Source organism: Diplotaxodon limnothrissa, linkage group LG11 (genome assembly GCF_057381915.1).
Source record: "Diplotaxodon limnothrissa isolate DT_005_m linkage group LG11, D_limnothrissa_male_GT1.1, whole genome shotgun sequence".
In the NCBI taxonomy this organism is placed as follows: Eukaryota; Metazoa; Chordata; class Actinopteri; order Cichliformes; family Cichlidae; genus Diplotaxodon; species Diplotaxodon limnothrissa.
This window is the reverse complement of record NC_140606.1, coordinates 28,873,821-28,895,635: the sequence shown is the minus strand read 5'-3', so window position 1 is coordinate 28,895,635 and position 21,815 is coordinate 28,873,821. Positions and strand designations below refer to the sequence as shown.

Genomic DNA, 21,815 nt, shown 5'->3' with positions numbered 1-21,815 from the left:
TGTAAACGTAAATTACTCAAGATTTTATGTAGTTATTAACATAGCGTAAACTGTACTTTTTTCTTTCTTCCTGATTCAACGCTCGTTTTTTTTTTTTTGACTGTATAGTTTGAAATCCTGACAGTATTATTCGACATTTTAAGATAAAATGTTAACCGCTAAGTGGCTAACGACTCGCCTTAGTTTTCACTGTGAAAAAGCTATTTTCCAGTAACCGTAGAAAAGAGCTGTTAGGCTTGAACTGAATCGTAACACTGTAGGGAAGCTCGTTTCTAAAGCTTTTGCAGAGTTAATTCAACATTTCTACTTCACTAAAAGAACCTGAAATTTGTACTAATGGATGGCAGAAACAAGCTTCTGACTATTTGGACAAATATTTGATTGTCTTGTCAAAACAGTGCCTACAGATAAAGGAAATGCACTTGAATACCACAAGAGGACGTGAATGTACCCCATCGCATGAAGTGCACACACTGAGCTAATTTAAACTCATTAAAAGAGAGAAGTAGGCACGACTCGTGTAAGTTTGTTAAAGCCAAGGTTTGACTTCCAGTTTCTCCAGGTACCAATACCATCTACACACTATGCAACTTTGTTTTTAATTTCATGTCCAAATGTTGGTGATGGTGTTTACTTTGGGTTTCAAAGAGTGGCTGACGTAAAAATCTGTTGAAACACTTTCTACATTTGGAGCCTCACACCAACGTGATTATTGCTTTGATAAGGTGAAATTTCACTGTGATTGTACCACTTTGAGGGAAGCTGTAGTCAATTTTTTTAGTCAAATTTTCTGAGAATAAAGTTCGAAGATGTCCACACTTGCTTTCTTAACCTTTATTTGAATATAAAACATTAACAGTTACAAAGCAGCAATTCCTCTAAAAAAAATAGAAACAAAATTACATTTTAAGTGAATTCCACAGAAACTTCGCAAATGAAAATTAACATTTGCGCAGCATTTCCCAGGCTTTAACTGCTCAGGTACTTTGGTCCTCCAACTCAATCCAAGATGCTGAACTGAGTCATAACAGTATAAATATTAAAGATTTTACCCAAAACTATTCCAGACAGTGATGATCCCATCGTCAGAGGCATAAAACCAGTGCATAGACAAACGAACAAAGAGGACTGGTCATTGAATTTACTTTAGCCTGTTTAAAAAAAAGAATGCAGCCATTTTTAATTCCAGTGTTCTCCTTACAAGTAAAAATATCTATCTCAAAGGTCACTTTTTCTACTTGCACAAAAAGGCTCTTTAGAAGCCAAATCTGCCACTTAGCTAAGCAGGAAAAGTACACATTAATCAACTTGTATCCACCAACAGTGAGTAAGCCAAAAAAGAAAAATAATATCAGTTTTACCGTTTACATCTGCACCCCACAAATGTCAAAAATCTCTTGTGGGAAGGACAGCCACAAGTGACAGCCAATCAGAATTCAGACTTTATACATTTAGGTTTAAGCCACAGGAGCCACTGTCTGAATCTGCATGGGAGGAGTGATGATCTAAGGCACCAGTGTTTAATCCAGAACTCAAGATTATGGACTATGGGTTATTTGTCACTGTGTCCCATCTGTCTGTTGACAAGCATGTGGTAGACCCCCTTCTTTGCCAGCAGCTGCTGATGTGTCCCCTGCTCCACCACGACTCCTCCCTGGAATACAGCAATGCGGTCTGCGTTCTGGATGGTGGACAGACGGTGGGCCACGACGATGCACGTCCTGCCCTTGCTGGCCTGGTCCAGAGCTTCCTGCACCACCTACAGAGAGAGCATGGTCTTATAAGAGCTCCTACTATGAATGTTTTCAGCACTAAAGATGGTTTCAGTTTAAACCAGAGCTGTCATCTTTATCAACATGGCTACTTTCCTGTATTCCTCCCATCCTCAAGTTTAATGTGAACTCTCTCAGCCCAACATTTCCCATTTTCTTGTGTGTGGATTTTAGCTGCAGCAGTCGTTTGTATGAGCTGGTGACTTTACTCACCATTTACTTAATCTCCCTGACAAGCATTACAGGTGAAAATGGAAAGATGTGCTCACCTTCTCGCTCTCAGTGTCCAGCGCAGAAGTGGCCTCATCCAGCAGCAGCAGTTTGGGGTTGCGGAGGATGGCTCGGGCTATGGCTATTCGCTGCTTCTGACCACCTGACAGCTGTGTCCCCTTATCACCTGCCTGCGTGTCATATTTCTGCTCATGGAAAAAACAAACACAAACAAAACAATGAGAGGGCATAGTTGTGTTACTATAGATGGTCAAAACTATACAAAGTATGGATCCAAGCACTCCTCACAGCTGACAAATTTCTTAAAAAGTATACTTTGAGGTTTAATAATAATAATAATAATAATAATAGCTACATTTATTGCCAAGTTAATAAAATGCTGGCAGGAAATCATTTTCACATGTACAATAACACATTCATCTTCAGCTGGCCTCCTGCATGATTACCATTCACATTTGTTGACTCATAAGGCTTAATGATACAAGCCCTCCAGTAATCAGTACAGATTCCTCTGGTGTCTTGAATGGGAGAGGAGGTAAACCACTTCACTGGGATTGTCAGGTGGTCACTGTCCTCAGTGTTACATTGATTTTATGCCCATGACACGTAATGTGCCCCCTTCTGCTATCACCCCTTAATGTCCCAGCCTAGCTGTACTCCTGTCCACAACCAGCTGCTGCTTCGTTCAGCACTCTCAGAGTGACTTGACTGCTCGTTGAAAGGCCTGCCCTCACACCCCCACTCTCTGTAGGAGCTTAGTTGTAGATTTAGCAATAAAGCCTTTACACCCGACCTCCACAGGATCCACCTTACTACACCAATTGTGTTCTGTCTGAGCTGCCATTTCCATCCCAGTTATGCTTTTCAACCTGCAGGTGGAAAAATAAAGCACCACCAAGTTTGTTTATCACAGCAGTAAAAACACTGATCAAAGGTTTTTCAACAAAGGTTTTTCACAAAGGCCTCTTTAGGAGACTTGCATTGTTGCTGTAATTACCTTTGTACACCATTTCACAATTTTTAATTTTAGCTGACTTATGGTCCCCTTTACAGCATCTCCATCTGACCTATGAAGCCTTATCTTTACATCATCTTAAAGAAACCTGGGGGCAATCCCACCAACCTTTCATCTACAGCTTTATCATGACAAAATATTTCAGGTCCATGAGAGTGGAATAAATGTTACTAAACCCAACCTCGTCCATCTTGGGGTTAATGTAGTTGAGCAGAAACAGAAAGGCACGAGACCTTTACAAAAGGATGGAGCTCTATTCAATGCCAAATAACAACAGTTGCCTCAAAGCACTTTATATTGTAAGGTAAAGACCCTACAATAATACAATACAGGGCAGAAAGAATTACTCAAAGATGACTCGATAGTGACAGCAACCACAACAGTTTGTATAGTGCTTTTTGATTAGTGCTTTATACTTTTAAACTAATGTTTGAAGATTTTAAATTAGTGGCAAGATCCCAGATCTCTCAAAAACCACAGACCAGCATCTAGTCTACAGTTCATCAGCAAAATGCTTTGAAACCACCACATTACTATCAGGTTTCAGTCTGCCTCCTGATCAGAGCACTTTAAAGTCTCAGCACTGACCAGTTAACTGCTTGTCAAATACAAGCAGCAAATTCAACATTTTAAAGGACGTAAAAAGCAAAAGAAATGCCATCTGAGCGATCTGGACGACGAGTCTTAAACACTGTATCGAAGACATTTCGGAAGTTTCAAAGTTAAATTGATCTTCGTTTGTTTCTAATGTGAAACCATCACATCAAAAACCAGCAGTACTGAGAGAGCATAAAACAACAAAAAACAAACTTGAAGTGTATAGTTAGCTCCAGGCAATAAATCAATGATTTCTTGTAGTCATCTATTATCTTATCGGCAGCAGTGTTGCCTCTTACGGTTACATTTTTTTTAATCTTCTTTAGATGTTTATCATCATTTTATCATCATGCGATGTGATAAAAATCTATGGAGTAGGTGACACTCATAGGGATCATTTTATAGCAGCCATCAAGTGTTGGTGTGCACAGCCTGAATCAGAAACAGCATAAAGTTGAGACTCATTCTAAGGCTTTAGGTTTTGAGGGCAACACAAAGACATCCTGGCTGCACTAAACTTCCCTCACAGTAAAACCCTGTGGTAGCTGGGCAGAGGCAGCTCTGTGACGCATTAAAAACAAAGCTGACATCAGAGTCCATCTTTGTTTAGATTCAGTGTTTCAGCCTCCTTTCTTGCTGTAACCCCGAGTCTGCTTTTTTTGACCACCTCTTTATCCACCCAGTCTGTTTTACTGACACTGGATTTGACCCTTATCTTTACATGGAATCTTCTATAAAATAGTAGAATGACATTACCAGTGGCAAACCCTCTATGAAGTTGTGAATGTTGGCTGCTTTGGCCGCTGCCTCTATCTCGTCCATGCTGACTTTGCGGCTGTTGTCTCCATAGGCAATGTTTTCAGCCAAAGAGCAGTCGAACAGCACGGGCTCCTGGGAGACTATGCCTATCTGGGACCTCAACCAGTGAATGTTCAAGTTTTTGGCATCAGATTTGTCCAACACCTGAAGGAGAAAGAGTAGCACAAATAGGCTTGCATGCTTTGGCACCTGGACGATCATTCATTTGATTGTGCAACATCGTTTTAATCACCAAGCCCTGAAGGAAATGTCTGATTTGTTAATGGCTAAAAGCTTGTTTAGCTGAAGAACTTGTCACTTCTTATTTAAAAGTTAACATTGGTTTTACATTAATTCTGAATCAATGCAGAAATTCAGTTAATGAGTTATTTTGCCAGAGACTTTTTTTTTGTTTTTTTAAAGTGACAAACACAAACGTACTAGAAAACCTGCAATGTGCACATGATGTTCAAAAACACCAACAGGACACGAGACAACAGGCACACTATTCATTTCCCTCCCAACCAGATAAATGTTTATGCAGTAATCCAGATAAGAGCTCCTGTTACATGGACTTCATATCAGCACTGGAAAGCACTGGCCAGCTAATCATTACCCAACTGTCAGTAGGTGATGAGGCATCACCTACTGCAGAGAGAGTTGAGGGGACTGATAAGGAATGGGAAGGACAGCTACAGGCAGAAGATGGAGAACCAGCTTCAGCAAAACAACGTTGGTGAAGTCTGGAGAGGCCTCAGAACCATCTCAGGCCACAAACAGCAGAACTCTCTGCCTGGGAGGGATGTGAGGTGGGCAAATGAACTGAATCATTTCTTCAACAGATTTGATTCAGCCATGAGGCAGTCTGCAACATCGGCTGCAGACTCACCCACCCCCACTGCTGCTGTTCCACCTCAGACACTTCACACCTCCTCTATTCACCCTGCTCACTCCTCCCCACCCCCAACAACAGCATCCAATACACACTCAACACAAGGCTCCAGCCTGTCTCTCTCTCAACCACCCAGGTTAGGAGGGAACTGAGGAGGATTAATGGCAAGAAGGCAGCGGGCCCAGATGGCATCAGCTCGAGGGTCATCAGGTCCTGCGCGGACCAACTGTGTGGGGTGATGGAGCACCTCTTCAACCTGAGCCTGAGGTTGGGAAGAGTCCCACAGCTCTGGAAAACCTCCTGTGTTGTACCAGTGCCAAAGACTTCACGCCCCAAGGACCTCAACAGCTACAGGCCGGTGGCTCTGACATCCCACCTGATGAAGACCCTGGAGCGGTTGGTCCTGGCTCAGCTTCGGCGCCTAACAAGCTCATCACTGGACCCACTTCAGTTTGCCTACCAGCCTGGCATTGGAGCGGATGATGCCGTCATTCACCTCCTACATCGTTCCCTCGCTCACCTGGAGACCGCTGGAAGCACTGTGAGAATCATGTTCTTTGATTTCTCCAGTGCCTTCAACACTATTCTTCCCTCGGTTCTGAAGGACAAGCTGGTGAACTCTGGAGTGGACCATCACCTCACTACCTGGATCCTGGACTACCTCACCGACCGACCACAGTATGTGAGGACTCAGGGCTGTGTGTCGGACAGGGTCGTCTGCAGTACGGGGGCCCCACAGGGAACGGTTCTGGCTCCGTTCCTCTTCACCATCTACACTGCAGACTTCTCCCACAATTCCACCCAGTGCTTCCTGCAGAAGTTCTCTGATGACTCTGTACTCCTTGTCGTCCCCATCAGTGATGAGGCCGACTATTGCAGAGGACTGACTCAAGACTTTGTGGACTGGTGCCAGCTGAACTACCTCCAGATCAACGCCAGTAAAACCAAGGAGCTGGTGGTAGACTTCCGCAGGCACAAGCATTCTCCACTGCAACCACTGAACATCCAGGGTATGGACATTGAGGCTGTGGACAGCTACAGGTACCTTGGTGTTCATCTGAACAACAGACTGGACTGGACTCATAACTCAGATGCCCTCTACAAGAAAGGGCAGAGCAGGTTGTACCTGCTGCGGAGACTCAGGTCGTTTGGGGTGGAGGGCCCACTCCTGAAGACCTTCTATGACTCTGTGGTGGCTTCTGCTATCTTTTATGGTGTGGTCTGCTGGGGCGGCAGCATCTCTGCTGGGGACAGGAAGAGACTGAACAGGGTGATCCGAAGGGCCAGCTCTGTTCTAGGATGCCCTCTGGACCCAGTGGAGGTGGTGAGTGACAGGAGAATGGCGGCTAAGCTGTCATCCCTGTTGGACAACGTCTCCCACCCCATGCAGCAGACTGTGACAGCACTGAGCAGCTCCTTCAGTGGGAGACTGCGGCACCCACGGTGTGGGACGGAGAGATTTCGCAGGTCTTTCCTCCCCACTGCTGTCAGACTCCACAACAAAGACTTTAACTGAACAAACACACACATCCACACATGTGCAATAACACTAAGTGCAATAATCCTTTCTGGCATCGTTGTATTTTTACTCAGTTGTATATAGCATTCGTATTCTATTTTTATCTTATTGTATATTTTTATTCTATTTTATTCTACTGTATATAGTATATTATTTTATTCTATTCTGTACAGTTGTGTACTGTATTTATTCTTATTGTATTCTAATTTTTGCGTCATAACTTTTGCACTGTCCACTTCCTGCTGTGACAAAACAAATTTCCCACGTGTGGGACTAATAAAGGTTATCTTATCTTATCTTATCAGTGTGAGGTAGTGCACAGAGCGTGGGCGTGCAGTTGTTTTCTCACCACTTTCCCATCCAGCGGGTCATAGAACCTCTCCAGCAGCTGGACGGTGGTGCTCTTCCCACAGCCGCTGCTTCCCACCAAGGCCAGAGTTTCTCCCTTCTTTACACTCAGATTCAGCCCTTGCAGGATGGGTACATCAGGACGTGAAGGATAATTAAACTTGACCCTCTCAAAGGTCACATTACCATCAAACTGGTCCTGGAAGAAAAGAAAGAGTTAGATATGTGGTAAAATATCACTTTTCTAAAGCCGTGTTTGCGTCATGTACCGGACAGTCTCCGTCCTTTGACAGATTATCAATGGCAGGCTCCTTGTTTAACAGCATCATGATGTGGGCAGCAGACAGTTTGGCCTTCGCGTAGTTTGGAGCGAAGGAGTTGACTTGACCGACAGCCATGGCACCAAACAGAACGGCTGAAATCACACTGGGAGAGGAAAGTTAAACACATTAGCTTCGCTGTCAGTGGGGTGTGAAACAGGATTACATAAGGCTAAGCTAACACGAACCTACGACATCTGTGTGCCCAGCATGTTTGTAATTACTGATAATCTTAAAGATGAGTTTGCGCTGTTCGGTCCCGCCGATAATGATGAACCGACTGACGAGTTTATGCCTACAACAGCTGTAGTCAGAAGTTTGCATTTACTCATCGTGGGCATGAATTTAATGGTAATTTTGTGGCCTTTAATGTTGCGTCACCACTTCGCCAAGAACTGGAAGAAGACCCAAACCATTAGCCTGAGATGAGAGGGAGCTGGTTAAAGTGTTCAAGAACAACCCAGGAACCACGAAGTCCGAAGCCTGCCATGAACTGGAAACTGCTGGAACACCAGTATCACTGTCCAGTTAGATGTGTTTTACATCACTATTGACTGAGAGGGTGCCAAAGCCTGTGCTCAAAAGTCAATCCTTTGAGCTCGACTGAAAATGGCAGACGCCCATGTGGACAAGCAAATGTCTCCTGGAGAAAAGTTTTCTAGTCAGACGAGAAGATTTGTCGTGGTGGGTAAACGGCTCAAAACGTTGGAAGCGTAAAGTTGAGGCTTTCAAACCCAAAAACAATGTATTAGCACCGAACCAGTGTGGTGGTGGTACCATCATGCTCCAGGGCTGTTCTGGCAGTGACAGCATTGATATTGCATAAATTGGCTGGAATAATGAATAAGAAGCAGAACCACCTCCACCTTCTTCAACTCCACCTCAAATCAACAACTATATGATTGACCAGGACAATAATGCCAAACACAGATTAAAACTGGTTTAGAATGGATAAAACAGGCTAACATTAAATTAATGACAAGACTGTCCCAAAGCACAAACCTCAGTCCTATTGAAAACTTGTGGATTATTTTTGCTTTCCTGGCACAGACCTGAATTTAGGCAAACTAAAATGGGCTCTACCAATCCTGCCAAGGAGTGATTAAATGATGCCAGAGGCTCGTTTCTAAGGCACATTTAACCAAACATTAGTGGGGTTGTTTGTATATATTGGAGCCTGTGTGGATCCAAAATTCACTTTACTACAGTAATGCTGTACAATCATTCCATCCTGGAGAGTGGGAAAAAGCTCAGAGACATTAAATCAGCCTCAGTTGGGTGTACAGTGTTCATTAAGAGGTAAAGAGTTAATATTTTCTTCTTTTATGGACGCTGAGGCTTCGGTTTGCCATGAAATTTGGACTTCCCAGTTTATGCAACACAATATAAATGAAAGCAGTGGCTCCTCCCAGCAAAAGAGGGTCTGATGTATTACCACAAGTATCTGTCACAGTGTACATTTGAAAGCCACCCACGCTGAGGCTCTTCAACTGCTTCTGACTAAGATAATGATTAACAGCCACATGAAAAGGTTCTGTCCATCAGAAATGCTTTGTTTGGATGTTACCCGCCACGCAAACTGTCAGGCTGCCTGTTAATCTCCTCATGAAGATACAAGCCAATGTCTCAGTTCACTCACAGGAAGACCCCTTCGACACTCATCCTTCCAGCTATAATGAGCCAAGCACCAAAACGGAAACAGGCCGCATAAGCGAAATAGATCATCGCCTGGGAAAAGGAGAAGGTGAGGCCGTAGATGTGTGCCATTTTCTTTGAGTTTCTGTAAAAACATGAGAAAGGTGGCATCAGAACTTAAAGAGCGTATAATTGAGCAATCAGGTCCCTGTGGTACAAATTATCGTACTTGTAGGGCACATCGAGGTTCTCCTGATACAAAGCTTCAAACTTTTCCTCTCTTGTGAGGCAGACCACGGTGCGGATGTTCTCGATGGCCTCTGTGGCAATCTGAAGAGACGCAATGCAAATATCTCATGAGTTCAGAGTTTCAACAGACTGAGCCGTGAGGAATTTTTACTTTCACTCTGGCACATCTCGCACCCAATCCTCACCTTTCCAGCCTTCTCCAGCTCCTTCTTGTCTTCAGCAGCGTGTCCGGCGAGCATCTTCATCTCAATGGCTCCAGCCACTGCAATGATGGGCACCAGAGACAGGAGCAGCAGAGTCAGCTCCCAGCCGTACACAAAACCCAAGATCAAACCGGTGCCCATGTTGGCTAAGTTCTGAGCGAGCGTGGCCATACGCACGCCTGCGGCCTAAATGGATGATTTGACACTTTAGTGTGAGCCTTTGGTAACCTTTGGCCAGCTGTTGTTGAAGCTTACCCCCTGCACTTGGGCTGCATCTGTGGCCAGTCTCGTAGTGAGCGCACCAACACTGTTTTTTGGTTGGTCAAACCAGCCCAGATCCTGCAAAGGAGATTTGAAAGAAGCACTGAAGGACCTGACCAGCTTTTATTATGGCTGCCATGTAGATAATTGGTTCACTTTAGCCACCAAGAAAAATGTATTTTTCAACAACATCCTCCCTGCTCTCTCATTTGACTTTGTCACTTACATACCTGCCTCATCATGGACTTAAAGGCCCTCAGTCTCAGTGTCAAGGTGAGGACCTCTCCAGATTTACCAAAACAGAAACCCTGTTTAAAAAAAATAAAATTAAAAAATAAATAAATAAATAAATAAAAAACCCACACAACCAACCCCCCCAAAATTAGCACACGTGTCACATCATCCGCATGTGTTGTCACATCAGCATTCTTTCAACTTGTGTGCACTCTCCTAAAGTTTGACAGGGACCTGTGTGACCATTTCCCTTTCATTTTTAACCTTTTTATTTACATTACTTACTAGCAGGATATAACAGAGTTTACCAAGGTTTACCACAAACCCTCTTCCATCAACCGCGTGCGTTTGCATACCTGTAGAAACATGGTGACAAAGGAAACTGCTCCAATAGCAGCAAACATGAGGGAAAAGAAAACTGATCTTTGTCTGACAATGTCTTGGTCCGGTTCTGCAAACACCTGAGGGGAGATAAAAAGATGAAGCTTTCTACAGCTGCTGAAAACACCTCCATTCAGCATGAACATGTTATCAAGAGTAACCTACATTGATGATCTTTGAAAAGACGACGGCAAACGCAGGCTGCATTGCACCATTGATAATGGCACAAAGGGTCCCCAGCAGAATGTATGGCAGCTCTGAAGTGTTCAGAGCCATCACTTTGAGGAACGACACAGGGGGAACGTCTTCATCCTGCAGACAGGAGGAAAGATTAAAAAGGCTTCTAATGCAAGTGATGAATGAATGGTGTGTATAAGTAAATTCTCAGCATGAAAACGATCCCAAACACATTGCTAATGCAGTAAAAGTATAGTTGATAGAAACATACAATAGATCATAATCAGTCTAGGAGCCCAAACCAACATTATCGAATCAATGTGGGATCATCTTGACAGAACAAAAGGCAGCAAACATCCAAAGAAGAGTTTTGAATGTCCTTCAAGAAGCCTGGAGAACATTTCCTGAAGACTACTTAAAGAAACTGCCTAAGAGAATAAATTGCAGCCCCATGTCTTAAAATAAATAGTACTGTATAATTCAATTATTAGTTTCCAGAAAAAGTAAGAGGTGTGAACACTCATCCAAGTGAAAATAACAATAATAATTTTTTTATTTTTTTTAAAAAACATCTTAGACTAAGAATCATATTTTCTTCACATTCCTTTATTGATAGAAGGATTTAGGTGTTTGCTCACCTCCAAGTTATCACTAGTCAACTTTTTCTTTTCCTCTTTGTCCCCTTCTGAAGTTTTAAAGGATGCACCTTTTGTGCTCTTCCTCTTGAAGAGAGAAGACTCCGACAACGACCTGACTCCTGGGCTTCTCTCATCTGCAGACGGCTCATGCTCCTCCTCCGCATTTTTCTGAAACGTCTTCAAGAGGAAAACCACAAATGCAAAACAAACAAATAAAGACTGGGTGCTGTGGAAGTTCCCATCTGCTAAAACTGCCTGTGTGCAAATATTACCTGCATGGAGACCAGTGTTTGGTAGACTCCCTTTCCTTCCATCAGCTCGCTGTGAGTTCCCACCTCTACAACCTTGCCATCTTTGAAGCCGGCAATAACATCAGCGTTTCTGATTGTTGAAAGGCGGTGAGCCACGATTAGTGTGGTTCGACCCAACCGGACCTGCACACGGGCGAGTTTGTGTGTTACACTGAGTTAAATGTTACTAGCATGCGGCTCTGATGTGAGGTACACAAGCATTTAACATAAACTGTTAAATTATTGCAGGAGGGTAGGTTTATGTGCACTGTGGCTCAAATCCACCATCCATGCAGGAGACATTTATACAAGACTATGAATCAAGTCAGATCGGACGGATTGCTCCTCTGGACATGAGTTAACATTTCTGCTCTGTCTCTATTTATTTTTATTTTTTTACAGTAGCCTTGAAACAAGAATTAAGTAACCGTTGAGCCGTACCTTATCAAGCGCCGCCTGCACGATGGTCTCACTCTCAGCATCGAGCGCAGATGTGGCTTCATCCAACAGGAGGATTTTGGGGTTGCGGACTAAAGCTCGGGCGATGGCGATCCTCTGCTTTTGTCCTCCGCTCATCTGAGTCCCCCGATCTCCCACCAGAGTCCCAAACTTCTGCTCAACACAGAGAGTCCAATGATTAGCAAGTGGAGATCAATCATTTACAGGGACAGAGGAATTGTAAGTGTTGCCCTACATCGGGTAGCTTCATAATGAAGTCATAAGCGTTTGCTTCCTTGGCAGCTTGTTCAATCTCCTCCTGCGTCACGTCGGTTCGGCCATATCGGATGTTCTCTGTGATGGTGGTGGCGAAGAGGATGGGCTCCTGGCTCACCACCCCGATCATCTCCCTCAGGTGTCGGACGTTAAGAGAACGAAGATCGTGACCGTCAACAAACACCTACATGGACACACGACACTCAGTTTACACCGTTGTGTAGATTCGCTGTTTCCATTTACTGGTTTATGCAGAGCCCTTTATACACAGAAGCCATTTAACAAAAAAATAAATAAAAAAATTCCACACAAATCAGTTTACTGTATTTAAGTAAACAGACTCAATTTTCATAAGGAGTGTCCAAAATAAACAAAGTTCTTTAAAAGAAATCCACTTTACATCTACTTTCAGCTTTAAGTTGTTAAAATTAAAAAAGACAAAAATAAATATAAAAAGGTCTGATTTCTGAACGGTTAAGTCTACACAGGACTGATCTGATTTGTACATCTTGTACTTCAAAGTACTTGAGGTCCCACTTACGTTTCCTTCCTGAGGATCGTAGAACCGCTGCAGCAGCTGGATTGTGGTACTTTTACCACAGCCACTGCTTCCCACCAAGGCAAAGGTCTGCCCCCTCTTCACAGTCAAGTTCAGGCCATTTAACACCTACAGACAACATGAGTTTGGGGATATAAAAATGTCCGCATGCTACTTTAGCACTTTAAATTTGAGTATACAGCAGCTATGAGAACACACTTTGATATCAGCCCTGGAGGGGTAGCTGAAGTGGACGTTCTTGAACTCGATGTCTCCTTTGATGCATTCAGGTTTGTAGCCAGCCTCTGAATAGCTGTCGATACTGGGGACCTGTCGAGAAGAGAATCAAATACGGCAGATTTCACTTCTAAGAGGCCAAACTAATACAGCAGAACAGGGCTTATTCTTTTCATAACCTCAAAGAAACAATGGGAGGAAATGCTGTTAGCCCTTCAGTTTCAGCTGAGCACATTTAGAAAGCACAATGTTTATTTTCACAGTGCTTTGCGTTTTCACTGCATCTCCTGTTGCACAGCTCTGTTATTCTCCCTTTTGCCTTGCAACTTACAAAAGCTGAGCTGTGTTTTGGCAGAATTTGACACTTATGTCTCACCTGGAAGCCTCATCCTTTACACTTCACCCTTGAACATAAGAATAAGTAGTAGCCACAATACAAGAAATGATTTCAGTGTGAACACAGGTAAAACAGAAGTGACTTTCAAAGGCTTAATACCCTCCCCTTCAAGTCTGGAGCAAGGAACATGTTTCAGAGAAGATCCCATTTGTTTTGCTCGAGGTTGTGTGCATTTCTGTTTCTGTGCAAACAAAAGTGCTGCTCAGCCTGCAGTTTCTCAGATGGGGCCATCCTTTATCTGCATTTCTAAACTAGCATGAGTCTGTAGTCATACACAGAGACAAACACGTGCAACAAGCTAAACAAAGCCACATCCCAGAATAGCAACAGGCAGGAGTTGACCCTGCAAGCCATCCTTCAAGTGGCTCAGTTAAACAGACTGGTTATGCTCCAAGCTTCTGTGGCCATAGGAGCCCCTTTTAAATTCTACTAAAGCTGATTTCACAAAACACTATCCACCATCTTCACAGTGTCTGCAAAACTCATGATCATACTCAAGTTTTAATTACTTTTTGGAAATGAGTCTGATTCAGCGAGTGGAAGAAATTTACAAGAACCACAGCTGTGCAACGTCAACTGAATGACCTGCGGTGTCTTCAAACAGCAGGAGCTCCAATTACAGCAAAATCCAGCTCCAGGTTGCTGGCAGCATCAAAGCAGCTCACCGGAGCGCCACCGTAAAGCAGCATGTTTGGTAATACAAAGTGACAACAGGGCAACAACACGAATGGGTGGAAAAAAAAGAAAGAAAAGTAAGCGTTGAGTGGAAAACATTGCACTTCTTACGTGATCAATGATGTTGTACACTTTATATGCAGCTCCCCTAGCACTCGCAAAGGTCTGGATGTTGGGAGAGGTCTGTCCCAGTGAGAAAGCGCCAATGAGCACAGAAAAGAAGACCTTTTTTTTAAAAAAAAAAAGAAAAAGAAAAAGTGCACTGGTGTTAGCCACAGCAAAAACCTCCAAGTCACATGCATGTTTATTGTACAAACTAACAGGTGACAAATCTACTCACAGTGAGTACGGTTCCAATCGTGTACTCTTCACTCAGGACGAGTGTACTGCCATACCAGAAGGCCAGAGCATAGGACAGGTAAATAAAGAGGAAGGTGACACCCATGGAAAGGTTAGCAGAGATCGCCTTCTTTATTCCCATCCTCTTAGCATCCTCTAGGTTCTTATGATATCTAGAGTGCAACACAAAGAGCACAGTTAGGGGCAAATATAGTATAAAATACATTTTTAAACTGCACAAACAGTGGATTTCTGCCAAGACCGACCACATCTGCACAAATAATGCCATTTGAGGCGGTTGATAACAGTTAAAGACATGACACCTCTTAATCTCCTTCTCTTGACCACTGAAGGCAAACACAGTCCTGATTGAAGAGATCACCTCCTCGGCTACAGCACCGGCTTTAGCATATGCAGTCTGCTCTTTACTGGTGAACGATGTGAGCACCTGTACACAGACAAAAGGTGGTGATGCATACAGAGCCCAGGGTGTTTTAAGCATCAGAAACACAGGGATAAACTTCTGCAGCAGCTTACCATACTGAAAAGAGCAGCAGAAATGCCAAGCACGGGGCTCACAGCCAGGATGACCAGAGTGAGCTTCCAGCCTTTGCTCAAGCCGATGATAAAAGACACAACAAAGCTGGTGAAACCCTGGATCAGCATCCCCACCTTGTCTCCGATACCTTCTTGGATCTTATAGACATCACTGCACATGCACATATAAACATCAAGCTCCAGTTTTGAAAAGTCAGATACTTTGAAATACAAGTGACAGACACACTCATCTCCATAACGCAATTTATTCAAAGTGTCCTTCAGTTTCAGAAAGTTAGAGATCTGCATAGCTGCTGATTATACTTCTAGCACATTTAATTAACACACAGCACTGTGGGACCTTTAAAAATCACACACTTCTCATCTGTTACCCACTCTGTGAGACGCGTGTTGAGCTCTCCCGTCTCATTGACGTCAAACCAGCCAATGTCTTGCCGCATGATTTGGTGGAAAAACAGGATGCGGATGCGTTTGACCTGCCGACCGGCTGCCAGAGCCCAGAGGGCCACCTGTAGGTAGGCTGCAACCAGGACCCCAGCTCCCATGATGGAGAAGTATATGGCATGGCTGGGAGAGGACAAGTGACAGATGCGGTCTGATAAATCTGTTTCAGTCAGTCTCTCCGCCTGATGAGGCAGCTATGAGGTGTCAGGCTGTGAGGTCTTACCCAGTCATTTCCTCTTCTAAGGTGCTGTTTGTGGAATCTGAGGACACAGGAAGGAAGAACAAAAGAGTCATTTTACTCCTTAATGATTATTGCTGTGCTACCCATGTGCACACTAGCCTGCATCTGAAACTCACTGAGGAAAGCCTCCTGTATGAAGCTGTCCGTCATGTCGCCGAAGACAATGCACATGAGTGGAAGCACTACGCCGTTTGCCATTGACATCACTGTCCCAGCTATAATCATTAAGACATCCCAGCGGTCTGCAAACCTAAACTGCACACAGAAAAAAAAAAATAATAATTTGAGTGAGAAAAAGTTAAACTCAAAGCAGCTTTCATCTCCTCGCTGCAGGAGTCTGGTGGAGTTCACTGAAACAACGGGAGGATGTGCCTCACTCCCATCCTCTCCCGACTTCCCCGTTCAGCACACACACCTTGCTGTTATGCTTGTAGGAATTTCCAGTCTTACAAGGATAACTATAAACAGTCAAACCAACTTATAACACTGCTGCTTCCATTTTGTCTTCACATGTACACACGCACACTCCAATAAAGAAAAATAATTTGCACACCAGAAAATAAAAAAAGATAAAAATGAGCCTTGAAAAGAAATAAGTGTATAACCTGTTTTTTTCTGGCAGCAGGTGATTAGTATGAAGATGAACCTACCACTTTGATGGGGCTAACCATGGGCATCTTAGGAGGCTTCTCCTTTTTCTTCTTCTTCAAGTCATCTTTTTCAGTCTCCCTGGAGAATTCATAAATGGCATGATGTCAAATATTTCCCAAGCACCGATAAAAATAAATAAATAAATAAAAAAAAAAATTTAGGAGTTTGACTCAAGTCACATAATTAGTAGAAAGGCGATTTAGAATTTAGAGTCTTCTTTTTTTTTTTTACCCCGCATTTCCATTTTGTTGGGGTTTGGCTGCGGACATTTCCATCTGCTCCCTCTCCATGGCTGGGTCCTGTCAAAATAAAAGCCATCCCATAAACATGCCTTTGCCCTTTGGAATACGTTAAACCTGCAATAAAACACAGTCTGCAAAGTTAATCCTTTACAAAACTGAAATTTGAGGAATTTGAGGGGTGGAAAAAGTCAAAGTAGAGTAAGTCCGTGAAAACCAGGGTGCAGATATTCTGCCTGTTGGATGGATTTGGAAGAAGAACAAAAATGCCCCCCCCCCCCAACAACAGTTAGTCTTCTTTAACCTCCTAGGACCTGGCATCCACATATGTGGACATCACATTTTTGGCCTGATATCCACTTACGAGGACATTATACTGCTACTGTTCTATCAAAAATTTAAACGAATATCCTCATATGTGGCGCTCATTTAAAAAAAAAAACAAAATTTAGGTAAAAAAAAAAATAAAAATCTGGTAATTGTTTGTTTTAACAATCATCGGGCCCCAATTAGCCAAAATATCAAAAGAGAAATTAAAAATGTATGCGTGGAAGAGTTCGGGTCTTAGGAGGTTAAATATTGAAATGATATAATTTCCTTTAAGGAAGTTGCGTAAAGTACAAGTAGAGCATTGTGGTAAAAGTATAAACCATTCACTTATCTCTATCTATGACATCACGCTCCATAATTTTAAATTTGTTTTACATTTCCTTTCAAGCAGCTTTGAAAATGGCAACAGTGTAAAGAGCTAAAACATTGAAAAAAAAAACATTTTACCATTTAAAAAAAATAAAAATAAAAATCACATGTTTTTAGACACCGACAGTTTTACACAGCTTTGGGGGGGAATTTCCCCCCGAAGCGGTTTTATTTCCAGCACCGTCACCACCGCCTCTGTCTCTGACGTGGTTCAAGTATAAAACCATCGTCGTAGCTCTCAGTCAAATAAAAGCTAAATAAAATGTGTAGAAAAGAGTACAGACCCACCGTTTTCCCCCGCTGCTGTTCTTCCCTGCTTCTCCTCTGCGGACAGAGGTGTCGACCACGCGCACAAACTCGCGCACACTTTTCCTCTTCTTCCTCCTCCTGCCTCACGCTCTCTGCTCCTCACGTGGCTTTAGGACGTCTAAATCGATGGGAGAACTGAAGTGTTATCCCCAGATCAGAGAAATGACTTATGAACGTATCTTTCCGGCCTGCTGTTTCATTTTAAAGGCCGGTTGTCAGAATACCGGACGGTCGGAGAGTGTCATGTTTGGAGAACATCCAATTATTGACCGCTGTCTATCGGCAGCTGTTAGGGGGCGTGGCTTCAGGTGCTGAAGTTTGTGGTAAATACCGTGATAAATAGTTTGTTTTATTGTATTTTTATTTATACCAAGTTAGTGTACAAACTGACAATGAAGGCTGTAAGAAGGGCAGTGATTTCTCTCCACTTTGCTGAGACCTTTTTTAAAAAAAAATTTATTTTAACGTTATTTTGTCTTTTGGGACAGACCAAAAGACAGTAGCCCTCTGGGAGGCGCTACAGGAGCCTCCGGACTAAGACCACCAGGTACCGGAACAGCTTCTTCCCCACAGCTGTCAGACTCCTGAACTCTGCCTCCTGACATCTGACCCACGTTAAACTCATGGACTGAACATACACACACACACACACACACAATGGACAACTGTACCCTCAAACACACAATAATAACATGGACTGAACCACCACTCACAACCACTAGCACTTTATATAGCCTCTGTAGAAATTATCCACACCCTCACTTATCTTAACTACGGAAGCGTAGAGCTGCCACCCAGGCAAAAGAAAAATACAAGTGTATCACGTTATAACGTGAAAGGTTTATTGTTCTAACAAGATACTTTTCCTGTTTGTACAATATACTTTTCACGTTTGAACAACATAATATCACGTTATTACAATATGCATAAATATCACGTTCGTACAATATAAATATTATATTGAAGGCACAATCTGCTCTTTCTTGATAGCGTGACAATTATCAGGTTTGTGGTTCATCAGAGTTTCAGTTCACATGTTTAAAAAGTGCAGATGCTTGCTTTGCAGAGGTTAATGGTCTGAAGCTAAAACCACAAAGACACTGATGACGTATTTGTTAAACCCCTGCTCACCAAGTTTTATTCACATTTTAATCTCACAACCAGAGAAAAAAGTATCGCTTGTGTAACTGAGGAACTGAAATGATGCTTGGTAGGCAAATTCTATTTCACGTGGAATAAGAGAGTGAGGTCATAGAAGTTATTTCCCTTTCATAGTCCTATCAGGCCTCAGCTAATGCTACACTATATTGCCAAAAGTATTCACTTGCAAATCTGTTCGGTTCACTTCCAAGGTCACAGGTGTATAAAATCAAGCACCGAGGCATGCAGACTTCTACAACAATCTGTGGAAGAGTGGGTTGCTTTCAGGTGCTCAGTGAATTCCAGCATGGTGCCGTGATAGGATGTCACCTGTGCAACAAGACCTGGCATGAAATTTCCACACTACTAACTATTCCACAGTCAACTGTTAGTGGTATTATAACAAAGTGGAAGTGATTGGGAATGGCAGCAACTCAGCTAAGGAAATGGTAGACCACATAAAATCACAGTGCAGGGTCAGAGGATGCTGAGGTGCACAGGGGACAGAGGTCTGTTGCTACAGACCTCCAAAGCTCACGTGGCTTTCAGGTTAACTCAAGAACAGTGTGTAGAGAGCTTCAGGAATGGGTTTCCAAGGCCGAGGAGCTGCATCCAACCCTTACATCACTAAGCGCAATGCAAAATGTTGAGTGAAGTAGAGCATACCGCCACTGGACTCAAGAGCAGTGGAGATGTGTTCATGCTTCTGCATCTGGCAGTCTGATGGATGGGTTTGGCAGTTTCCACGAGTTCTGTTTGGTCCCTTTGTTCCAGTGAAAGGAACTTAATGCTTCAGCATACCAACACATTTTGGACAATTTCATGCTTCCAACTTTGTGGCAACAGTTTGGGGATGGCCCCTCCCTGTTCCAGCATGACTGTAACCTGTGACCAAAGCAAGGTTCGTAAAGATGTGGAAAAGCTTGACTTCTCGTCCAACCTCACAAATGCACTGGTCAAAAATTCCCCTAAACACACTCCTAAACCTGTGGAAGTCCTTCTCAGTAGAGCTGAAGCTGTTATACTGACAAAGGGTGGGCTGAAATCATAATAACTATGGGTTAAGAATGCGATGTCACTCATGTTCATATGCATGTGAAGGCAGATGAGTGAATACTTTTGGCAGCGTATCATTGTATTTAAGGACCGGCTTGTAGGCCTCTCAAAATAATAATTATCATATTAAATCTGTTCAACAGTGATCCACTTAAAGCCTGCAGAACTGCCCTGCTTCTTTGGACTGCCTTTGCTTTAAAATGATTAATGGAGACTGTAGCGGCGGATGTGTAAAGCTGGCCCACATTCACGTAATGTAACGTTTGTGCTTTTGTTTTGGTAACTTCCTGTGGGACCGGAAGTGAATGTTTTAACGGTAAACGGCTTGATGTGCAGAAAGACGGAAGAAGGTGAAAAATTAATGCTAACGGAGAAAAGGGAGAGAGGGATATAGTTAAATTGTACGAAAACGAATGGTTCTAGCTACAGTCGACAGGGGAACAAGGTTTGTAATGTATATGATTTAATTTGAGCAATCTGAAATGCATAATATGTATTATATAGTTTAATAGAAAACGGTTAGACCAGCGTAATGAGCGGTTAAGATGCTGTTACATGAATAATATGGTAATTGTTTTATTTGTTTGTCTAGCTCTTACGTTGGTTCGTTGTCTGATACACGGCAAGGAATAATAAAGGTCATTCAACAACCATCAGTTCTGGCCTTCTCAGTTCGACTGGATGCTACAGTAAGAGCTTGACCGCCGCCATTTTGCTACACCACGAGGGCTCAAGGTTTAACGGCAATTCCCACAACGTCCAGCAGATGGCAGAAGCAGGTCAGAGAACAAAACGGCGAAAGGCATAAGGAAAATAAAGTTAAAATGGAGGATTCAGAAGAAGACATTAATGAACAGTTTGCAAACAAAGAACAAATATTAAATGAGCCACAAGATAAAGCTCAAAGTAACTCTGCGATTCCAAGGCGTTCAGAAAGAGCCAAGGTGCCAACCGAAAAAATGCTAACTTATCAGAAAGAAGAGATAAGTAAAAAAGAAAAAAGACTTAACTCTTTATGAACAATGGAAAATACGAGTGCGAGAAACAAGAGAAAGATTAAAGTTGGACATTTCAGAGAAAGAAATGGCAGATCTTGCAGATGATGTAGAGCAAAGAAAAGATGAACTGCTAAAGCTGTACACTGAAATGAGAAGTCACATTGCACCTTCATCGGACATACGAAGAAAAACCGATGCATGTGAAGCAGTTACTCATGACATCGTGAAAGTCATCCTGGAAAGAATAAGCGGTGTAGATGGAGATTTTGATGGAGAATATGAAAGAAAACGTCTACGCAGACTATTAGAACATGATTATGCCCAATCCATCTATGGTTCAACTGCAGCATCGAAACGTAGCCAACTGTCTTCAGCCTCACATCTTGCTTCAAAACGAGCAGATGCAGCAGCAGAACTAGCAGCAAAGGAGGCAGAGTACAAGATTGTACAAGAGGAACAAAGACAGAAGGAAAAGATAAAGGCTCTAGAAGAGGAGCATAAGAAACAAATGGCAGTTCAAACATCAGAGTTGGAACGCCTGAAAGCCGAAAGGGAGGTGGAAGCCGCTCGCGCCAGGTTGGACGCCTACAACAGAGAGTTGTCGCAACTTGATGATGCATATTCAGTTAAGATGGAAAAGGTGAACCCAGAGCACACACCCAAACACACTGTACCATCATACTCCATACCGGCGCCAACAACCCCTCCTAGTGTCAGCCAGCTTGCACAGGTGGTACAAGACAGCATAAGAATAAATAGACTCCCCACGCCAGAACCAACGATGTTTAGTGGTGAGCCAATAAAATTTATTGAATGGAAATCCACTTTCATGTCACTCATTGAACAAACTGGCATGTCAGCAGCAGACAAACTGTACTATCTAAAAAGGTATGTAACTGGCTCAGCTCGCAAGTGCCTTGAAGGGACTTTCTTCAGAAATGATGAAGAAGCGTATAACGATGCTTGGGCAAAGTTAAACCAAAGGTACGGCCAGCCATTCGTGCTACAAAGGGCATTTAG

General features: G+C 43.0%; 1 protein-coding gene across 3 annotated transcripts; it reads right to left on the bottom strand.

Annotated features, from left to right (window-relative positions):
* Positions 1–827: 827 nt before the first annotated feature.
* Positions 828–17,822, bottom strand: abcb4 (ATP-binding cassette, sub-family B (MDR/TAP), member 4). Of its 3 annotated transcripts, none has more exons than XM_085366545.1 (28): positions 17,577–17,822; positions 16,586–16,653; positions 16,354–16,432; positions 15,820–15,958; positions 15,686–15,722; positions 15,394–15,585; positions 14,998–15,169; positions 14,784–14,908; positions 14,462–14,633; positions 14,233–14,346; positions 13,032–13,142; positions 12,816–12,941; positions 12,255–12,458; positions 12,002–12,172; positions 11,543–11,704; positions 11,271–11,447; positions 10,621–10,767; positions 10,431–10,535; positions 10,071–10,148; positions 9,835–9,918; positions 9,562–9,765; positions 9,357–9,457; positions 9,132–9,272; positions 7,442–7,598; positions 7,174–7,371; positions 4,372–4,578; positions 2,042–2,188; positions 828–1,759 (listed from the first exon to the last, which is right to left on the bottom strand). In XM_085366545.1, exons 2-28 carry the CDS (start codon positions 16,642–16,644, stop codon positions 1,553–1,555), a joined length of 3,816 nt encoding a protein of 1,271 aa, XP_085222671.1. In that variant the 5' UTR covers positions 16,645–16,653; positions 17,577–17,822; the 3' UTR covers positions 828–1,552. The 3 variants fall into 3 exon arrangements, with proteins under 3 accessions (XP_085222671.1, XP_085222670.1, XP_085222672.1); XM_085366544.1 differs by having other exon boundaries at positions 17,581–17,822; XM_085366546.1 differs by lacking the exons at positions 828–1,759; positions 2,042–2,188; positions 4,372–4,578 and having other exon boundaries at positions 7,347–7,598; positions 17,581–17,822.
* Between the last annotated feature and the right edge of the window lie 3,993 nt (positions 17,823–21,815).

Coding starts and splice junctions, on each gene's coding strand:
- abcb4 (XM_085366545.1), bottom strand. CDS start 16,644: ATGGAGAGGGAGCAGATGGAAATGTCCGCAGCCAAACCCCAACAAAAT. Junction 12,459..12,815: donor ACGATCCTCAGGAAGGAAAC/GTAAGTGGGACC, acceptor GTGTCCATGTAG/GTGTTTGTTGACGGTCACGA. Junction 7,372..7,441: donor CAAAGGACGGAGACTGTCCG/GTACATGACGCA, acceptor CTTTTCTTCCAG/GACCAGTTTGATGGTAATGT.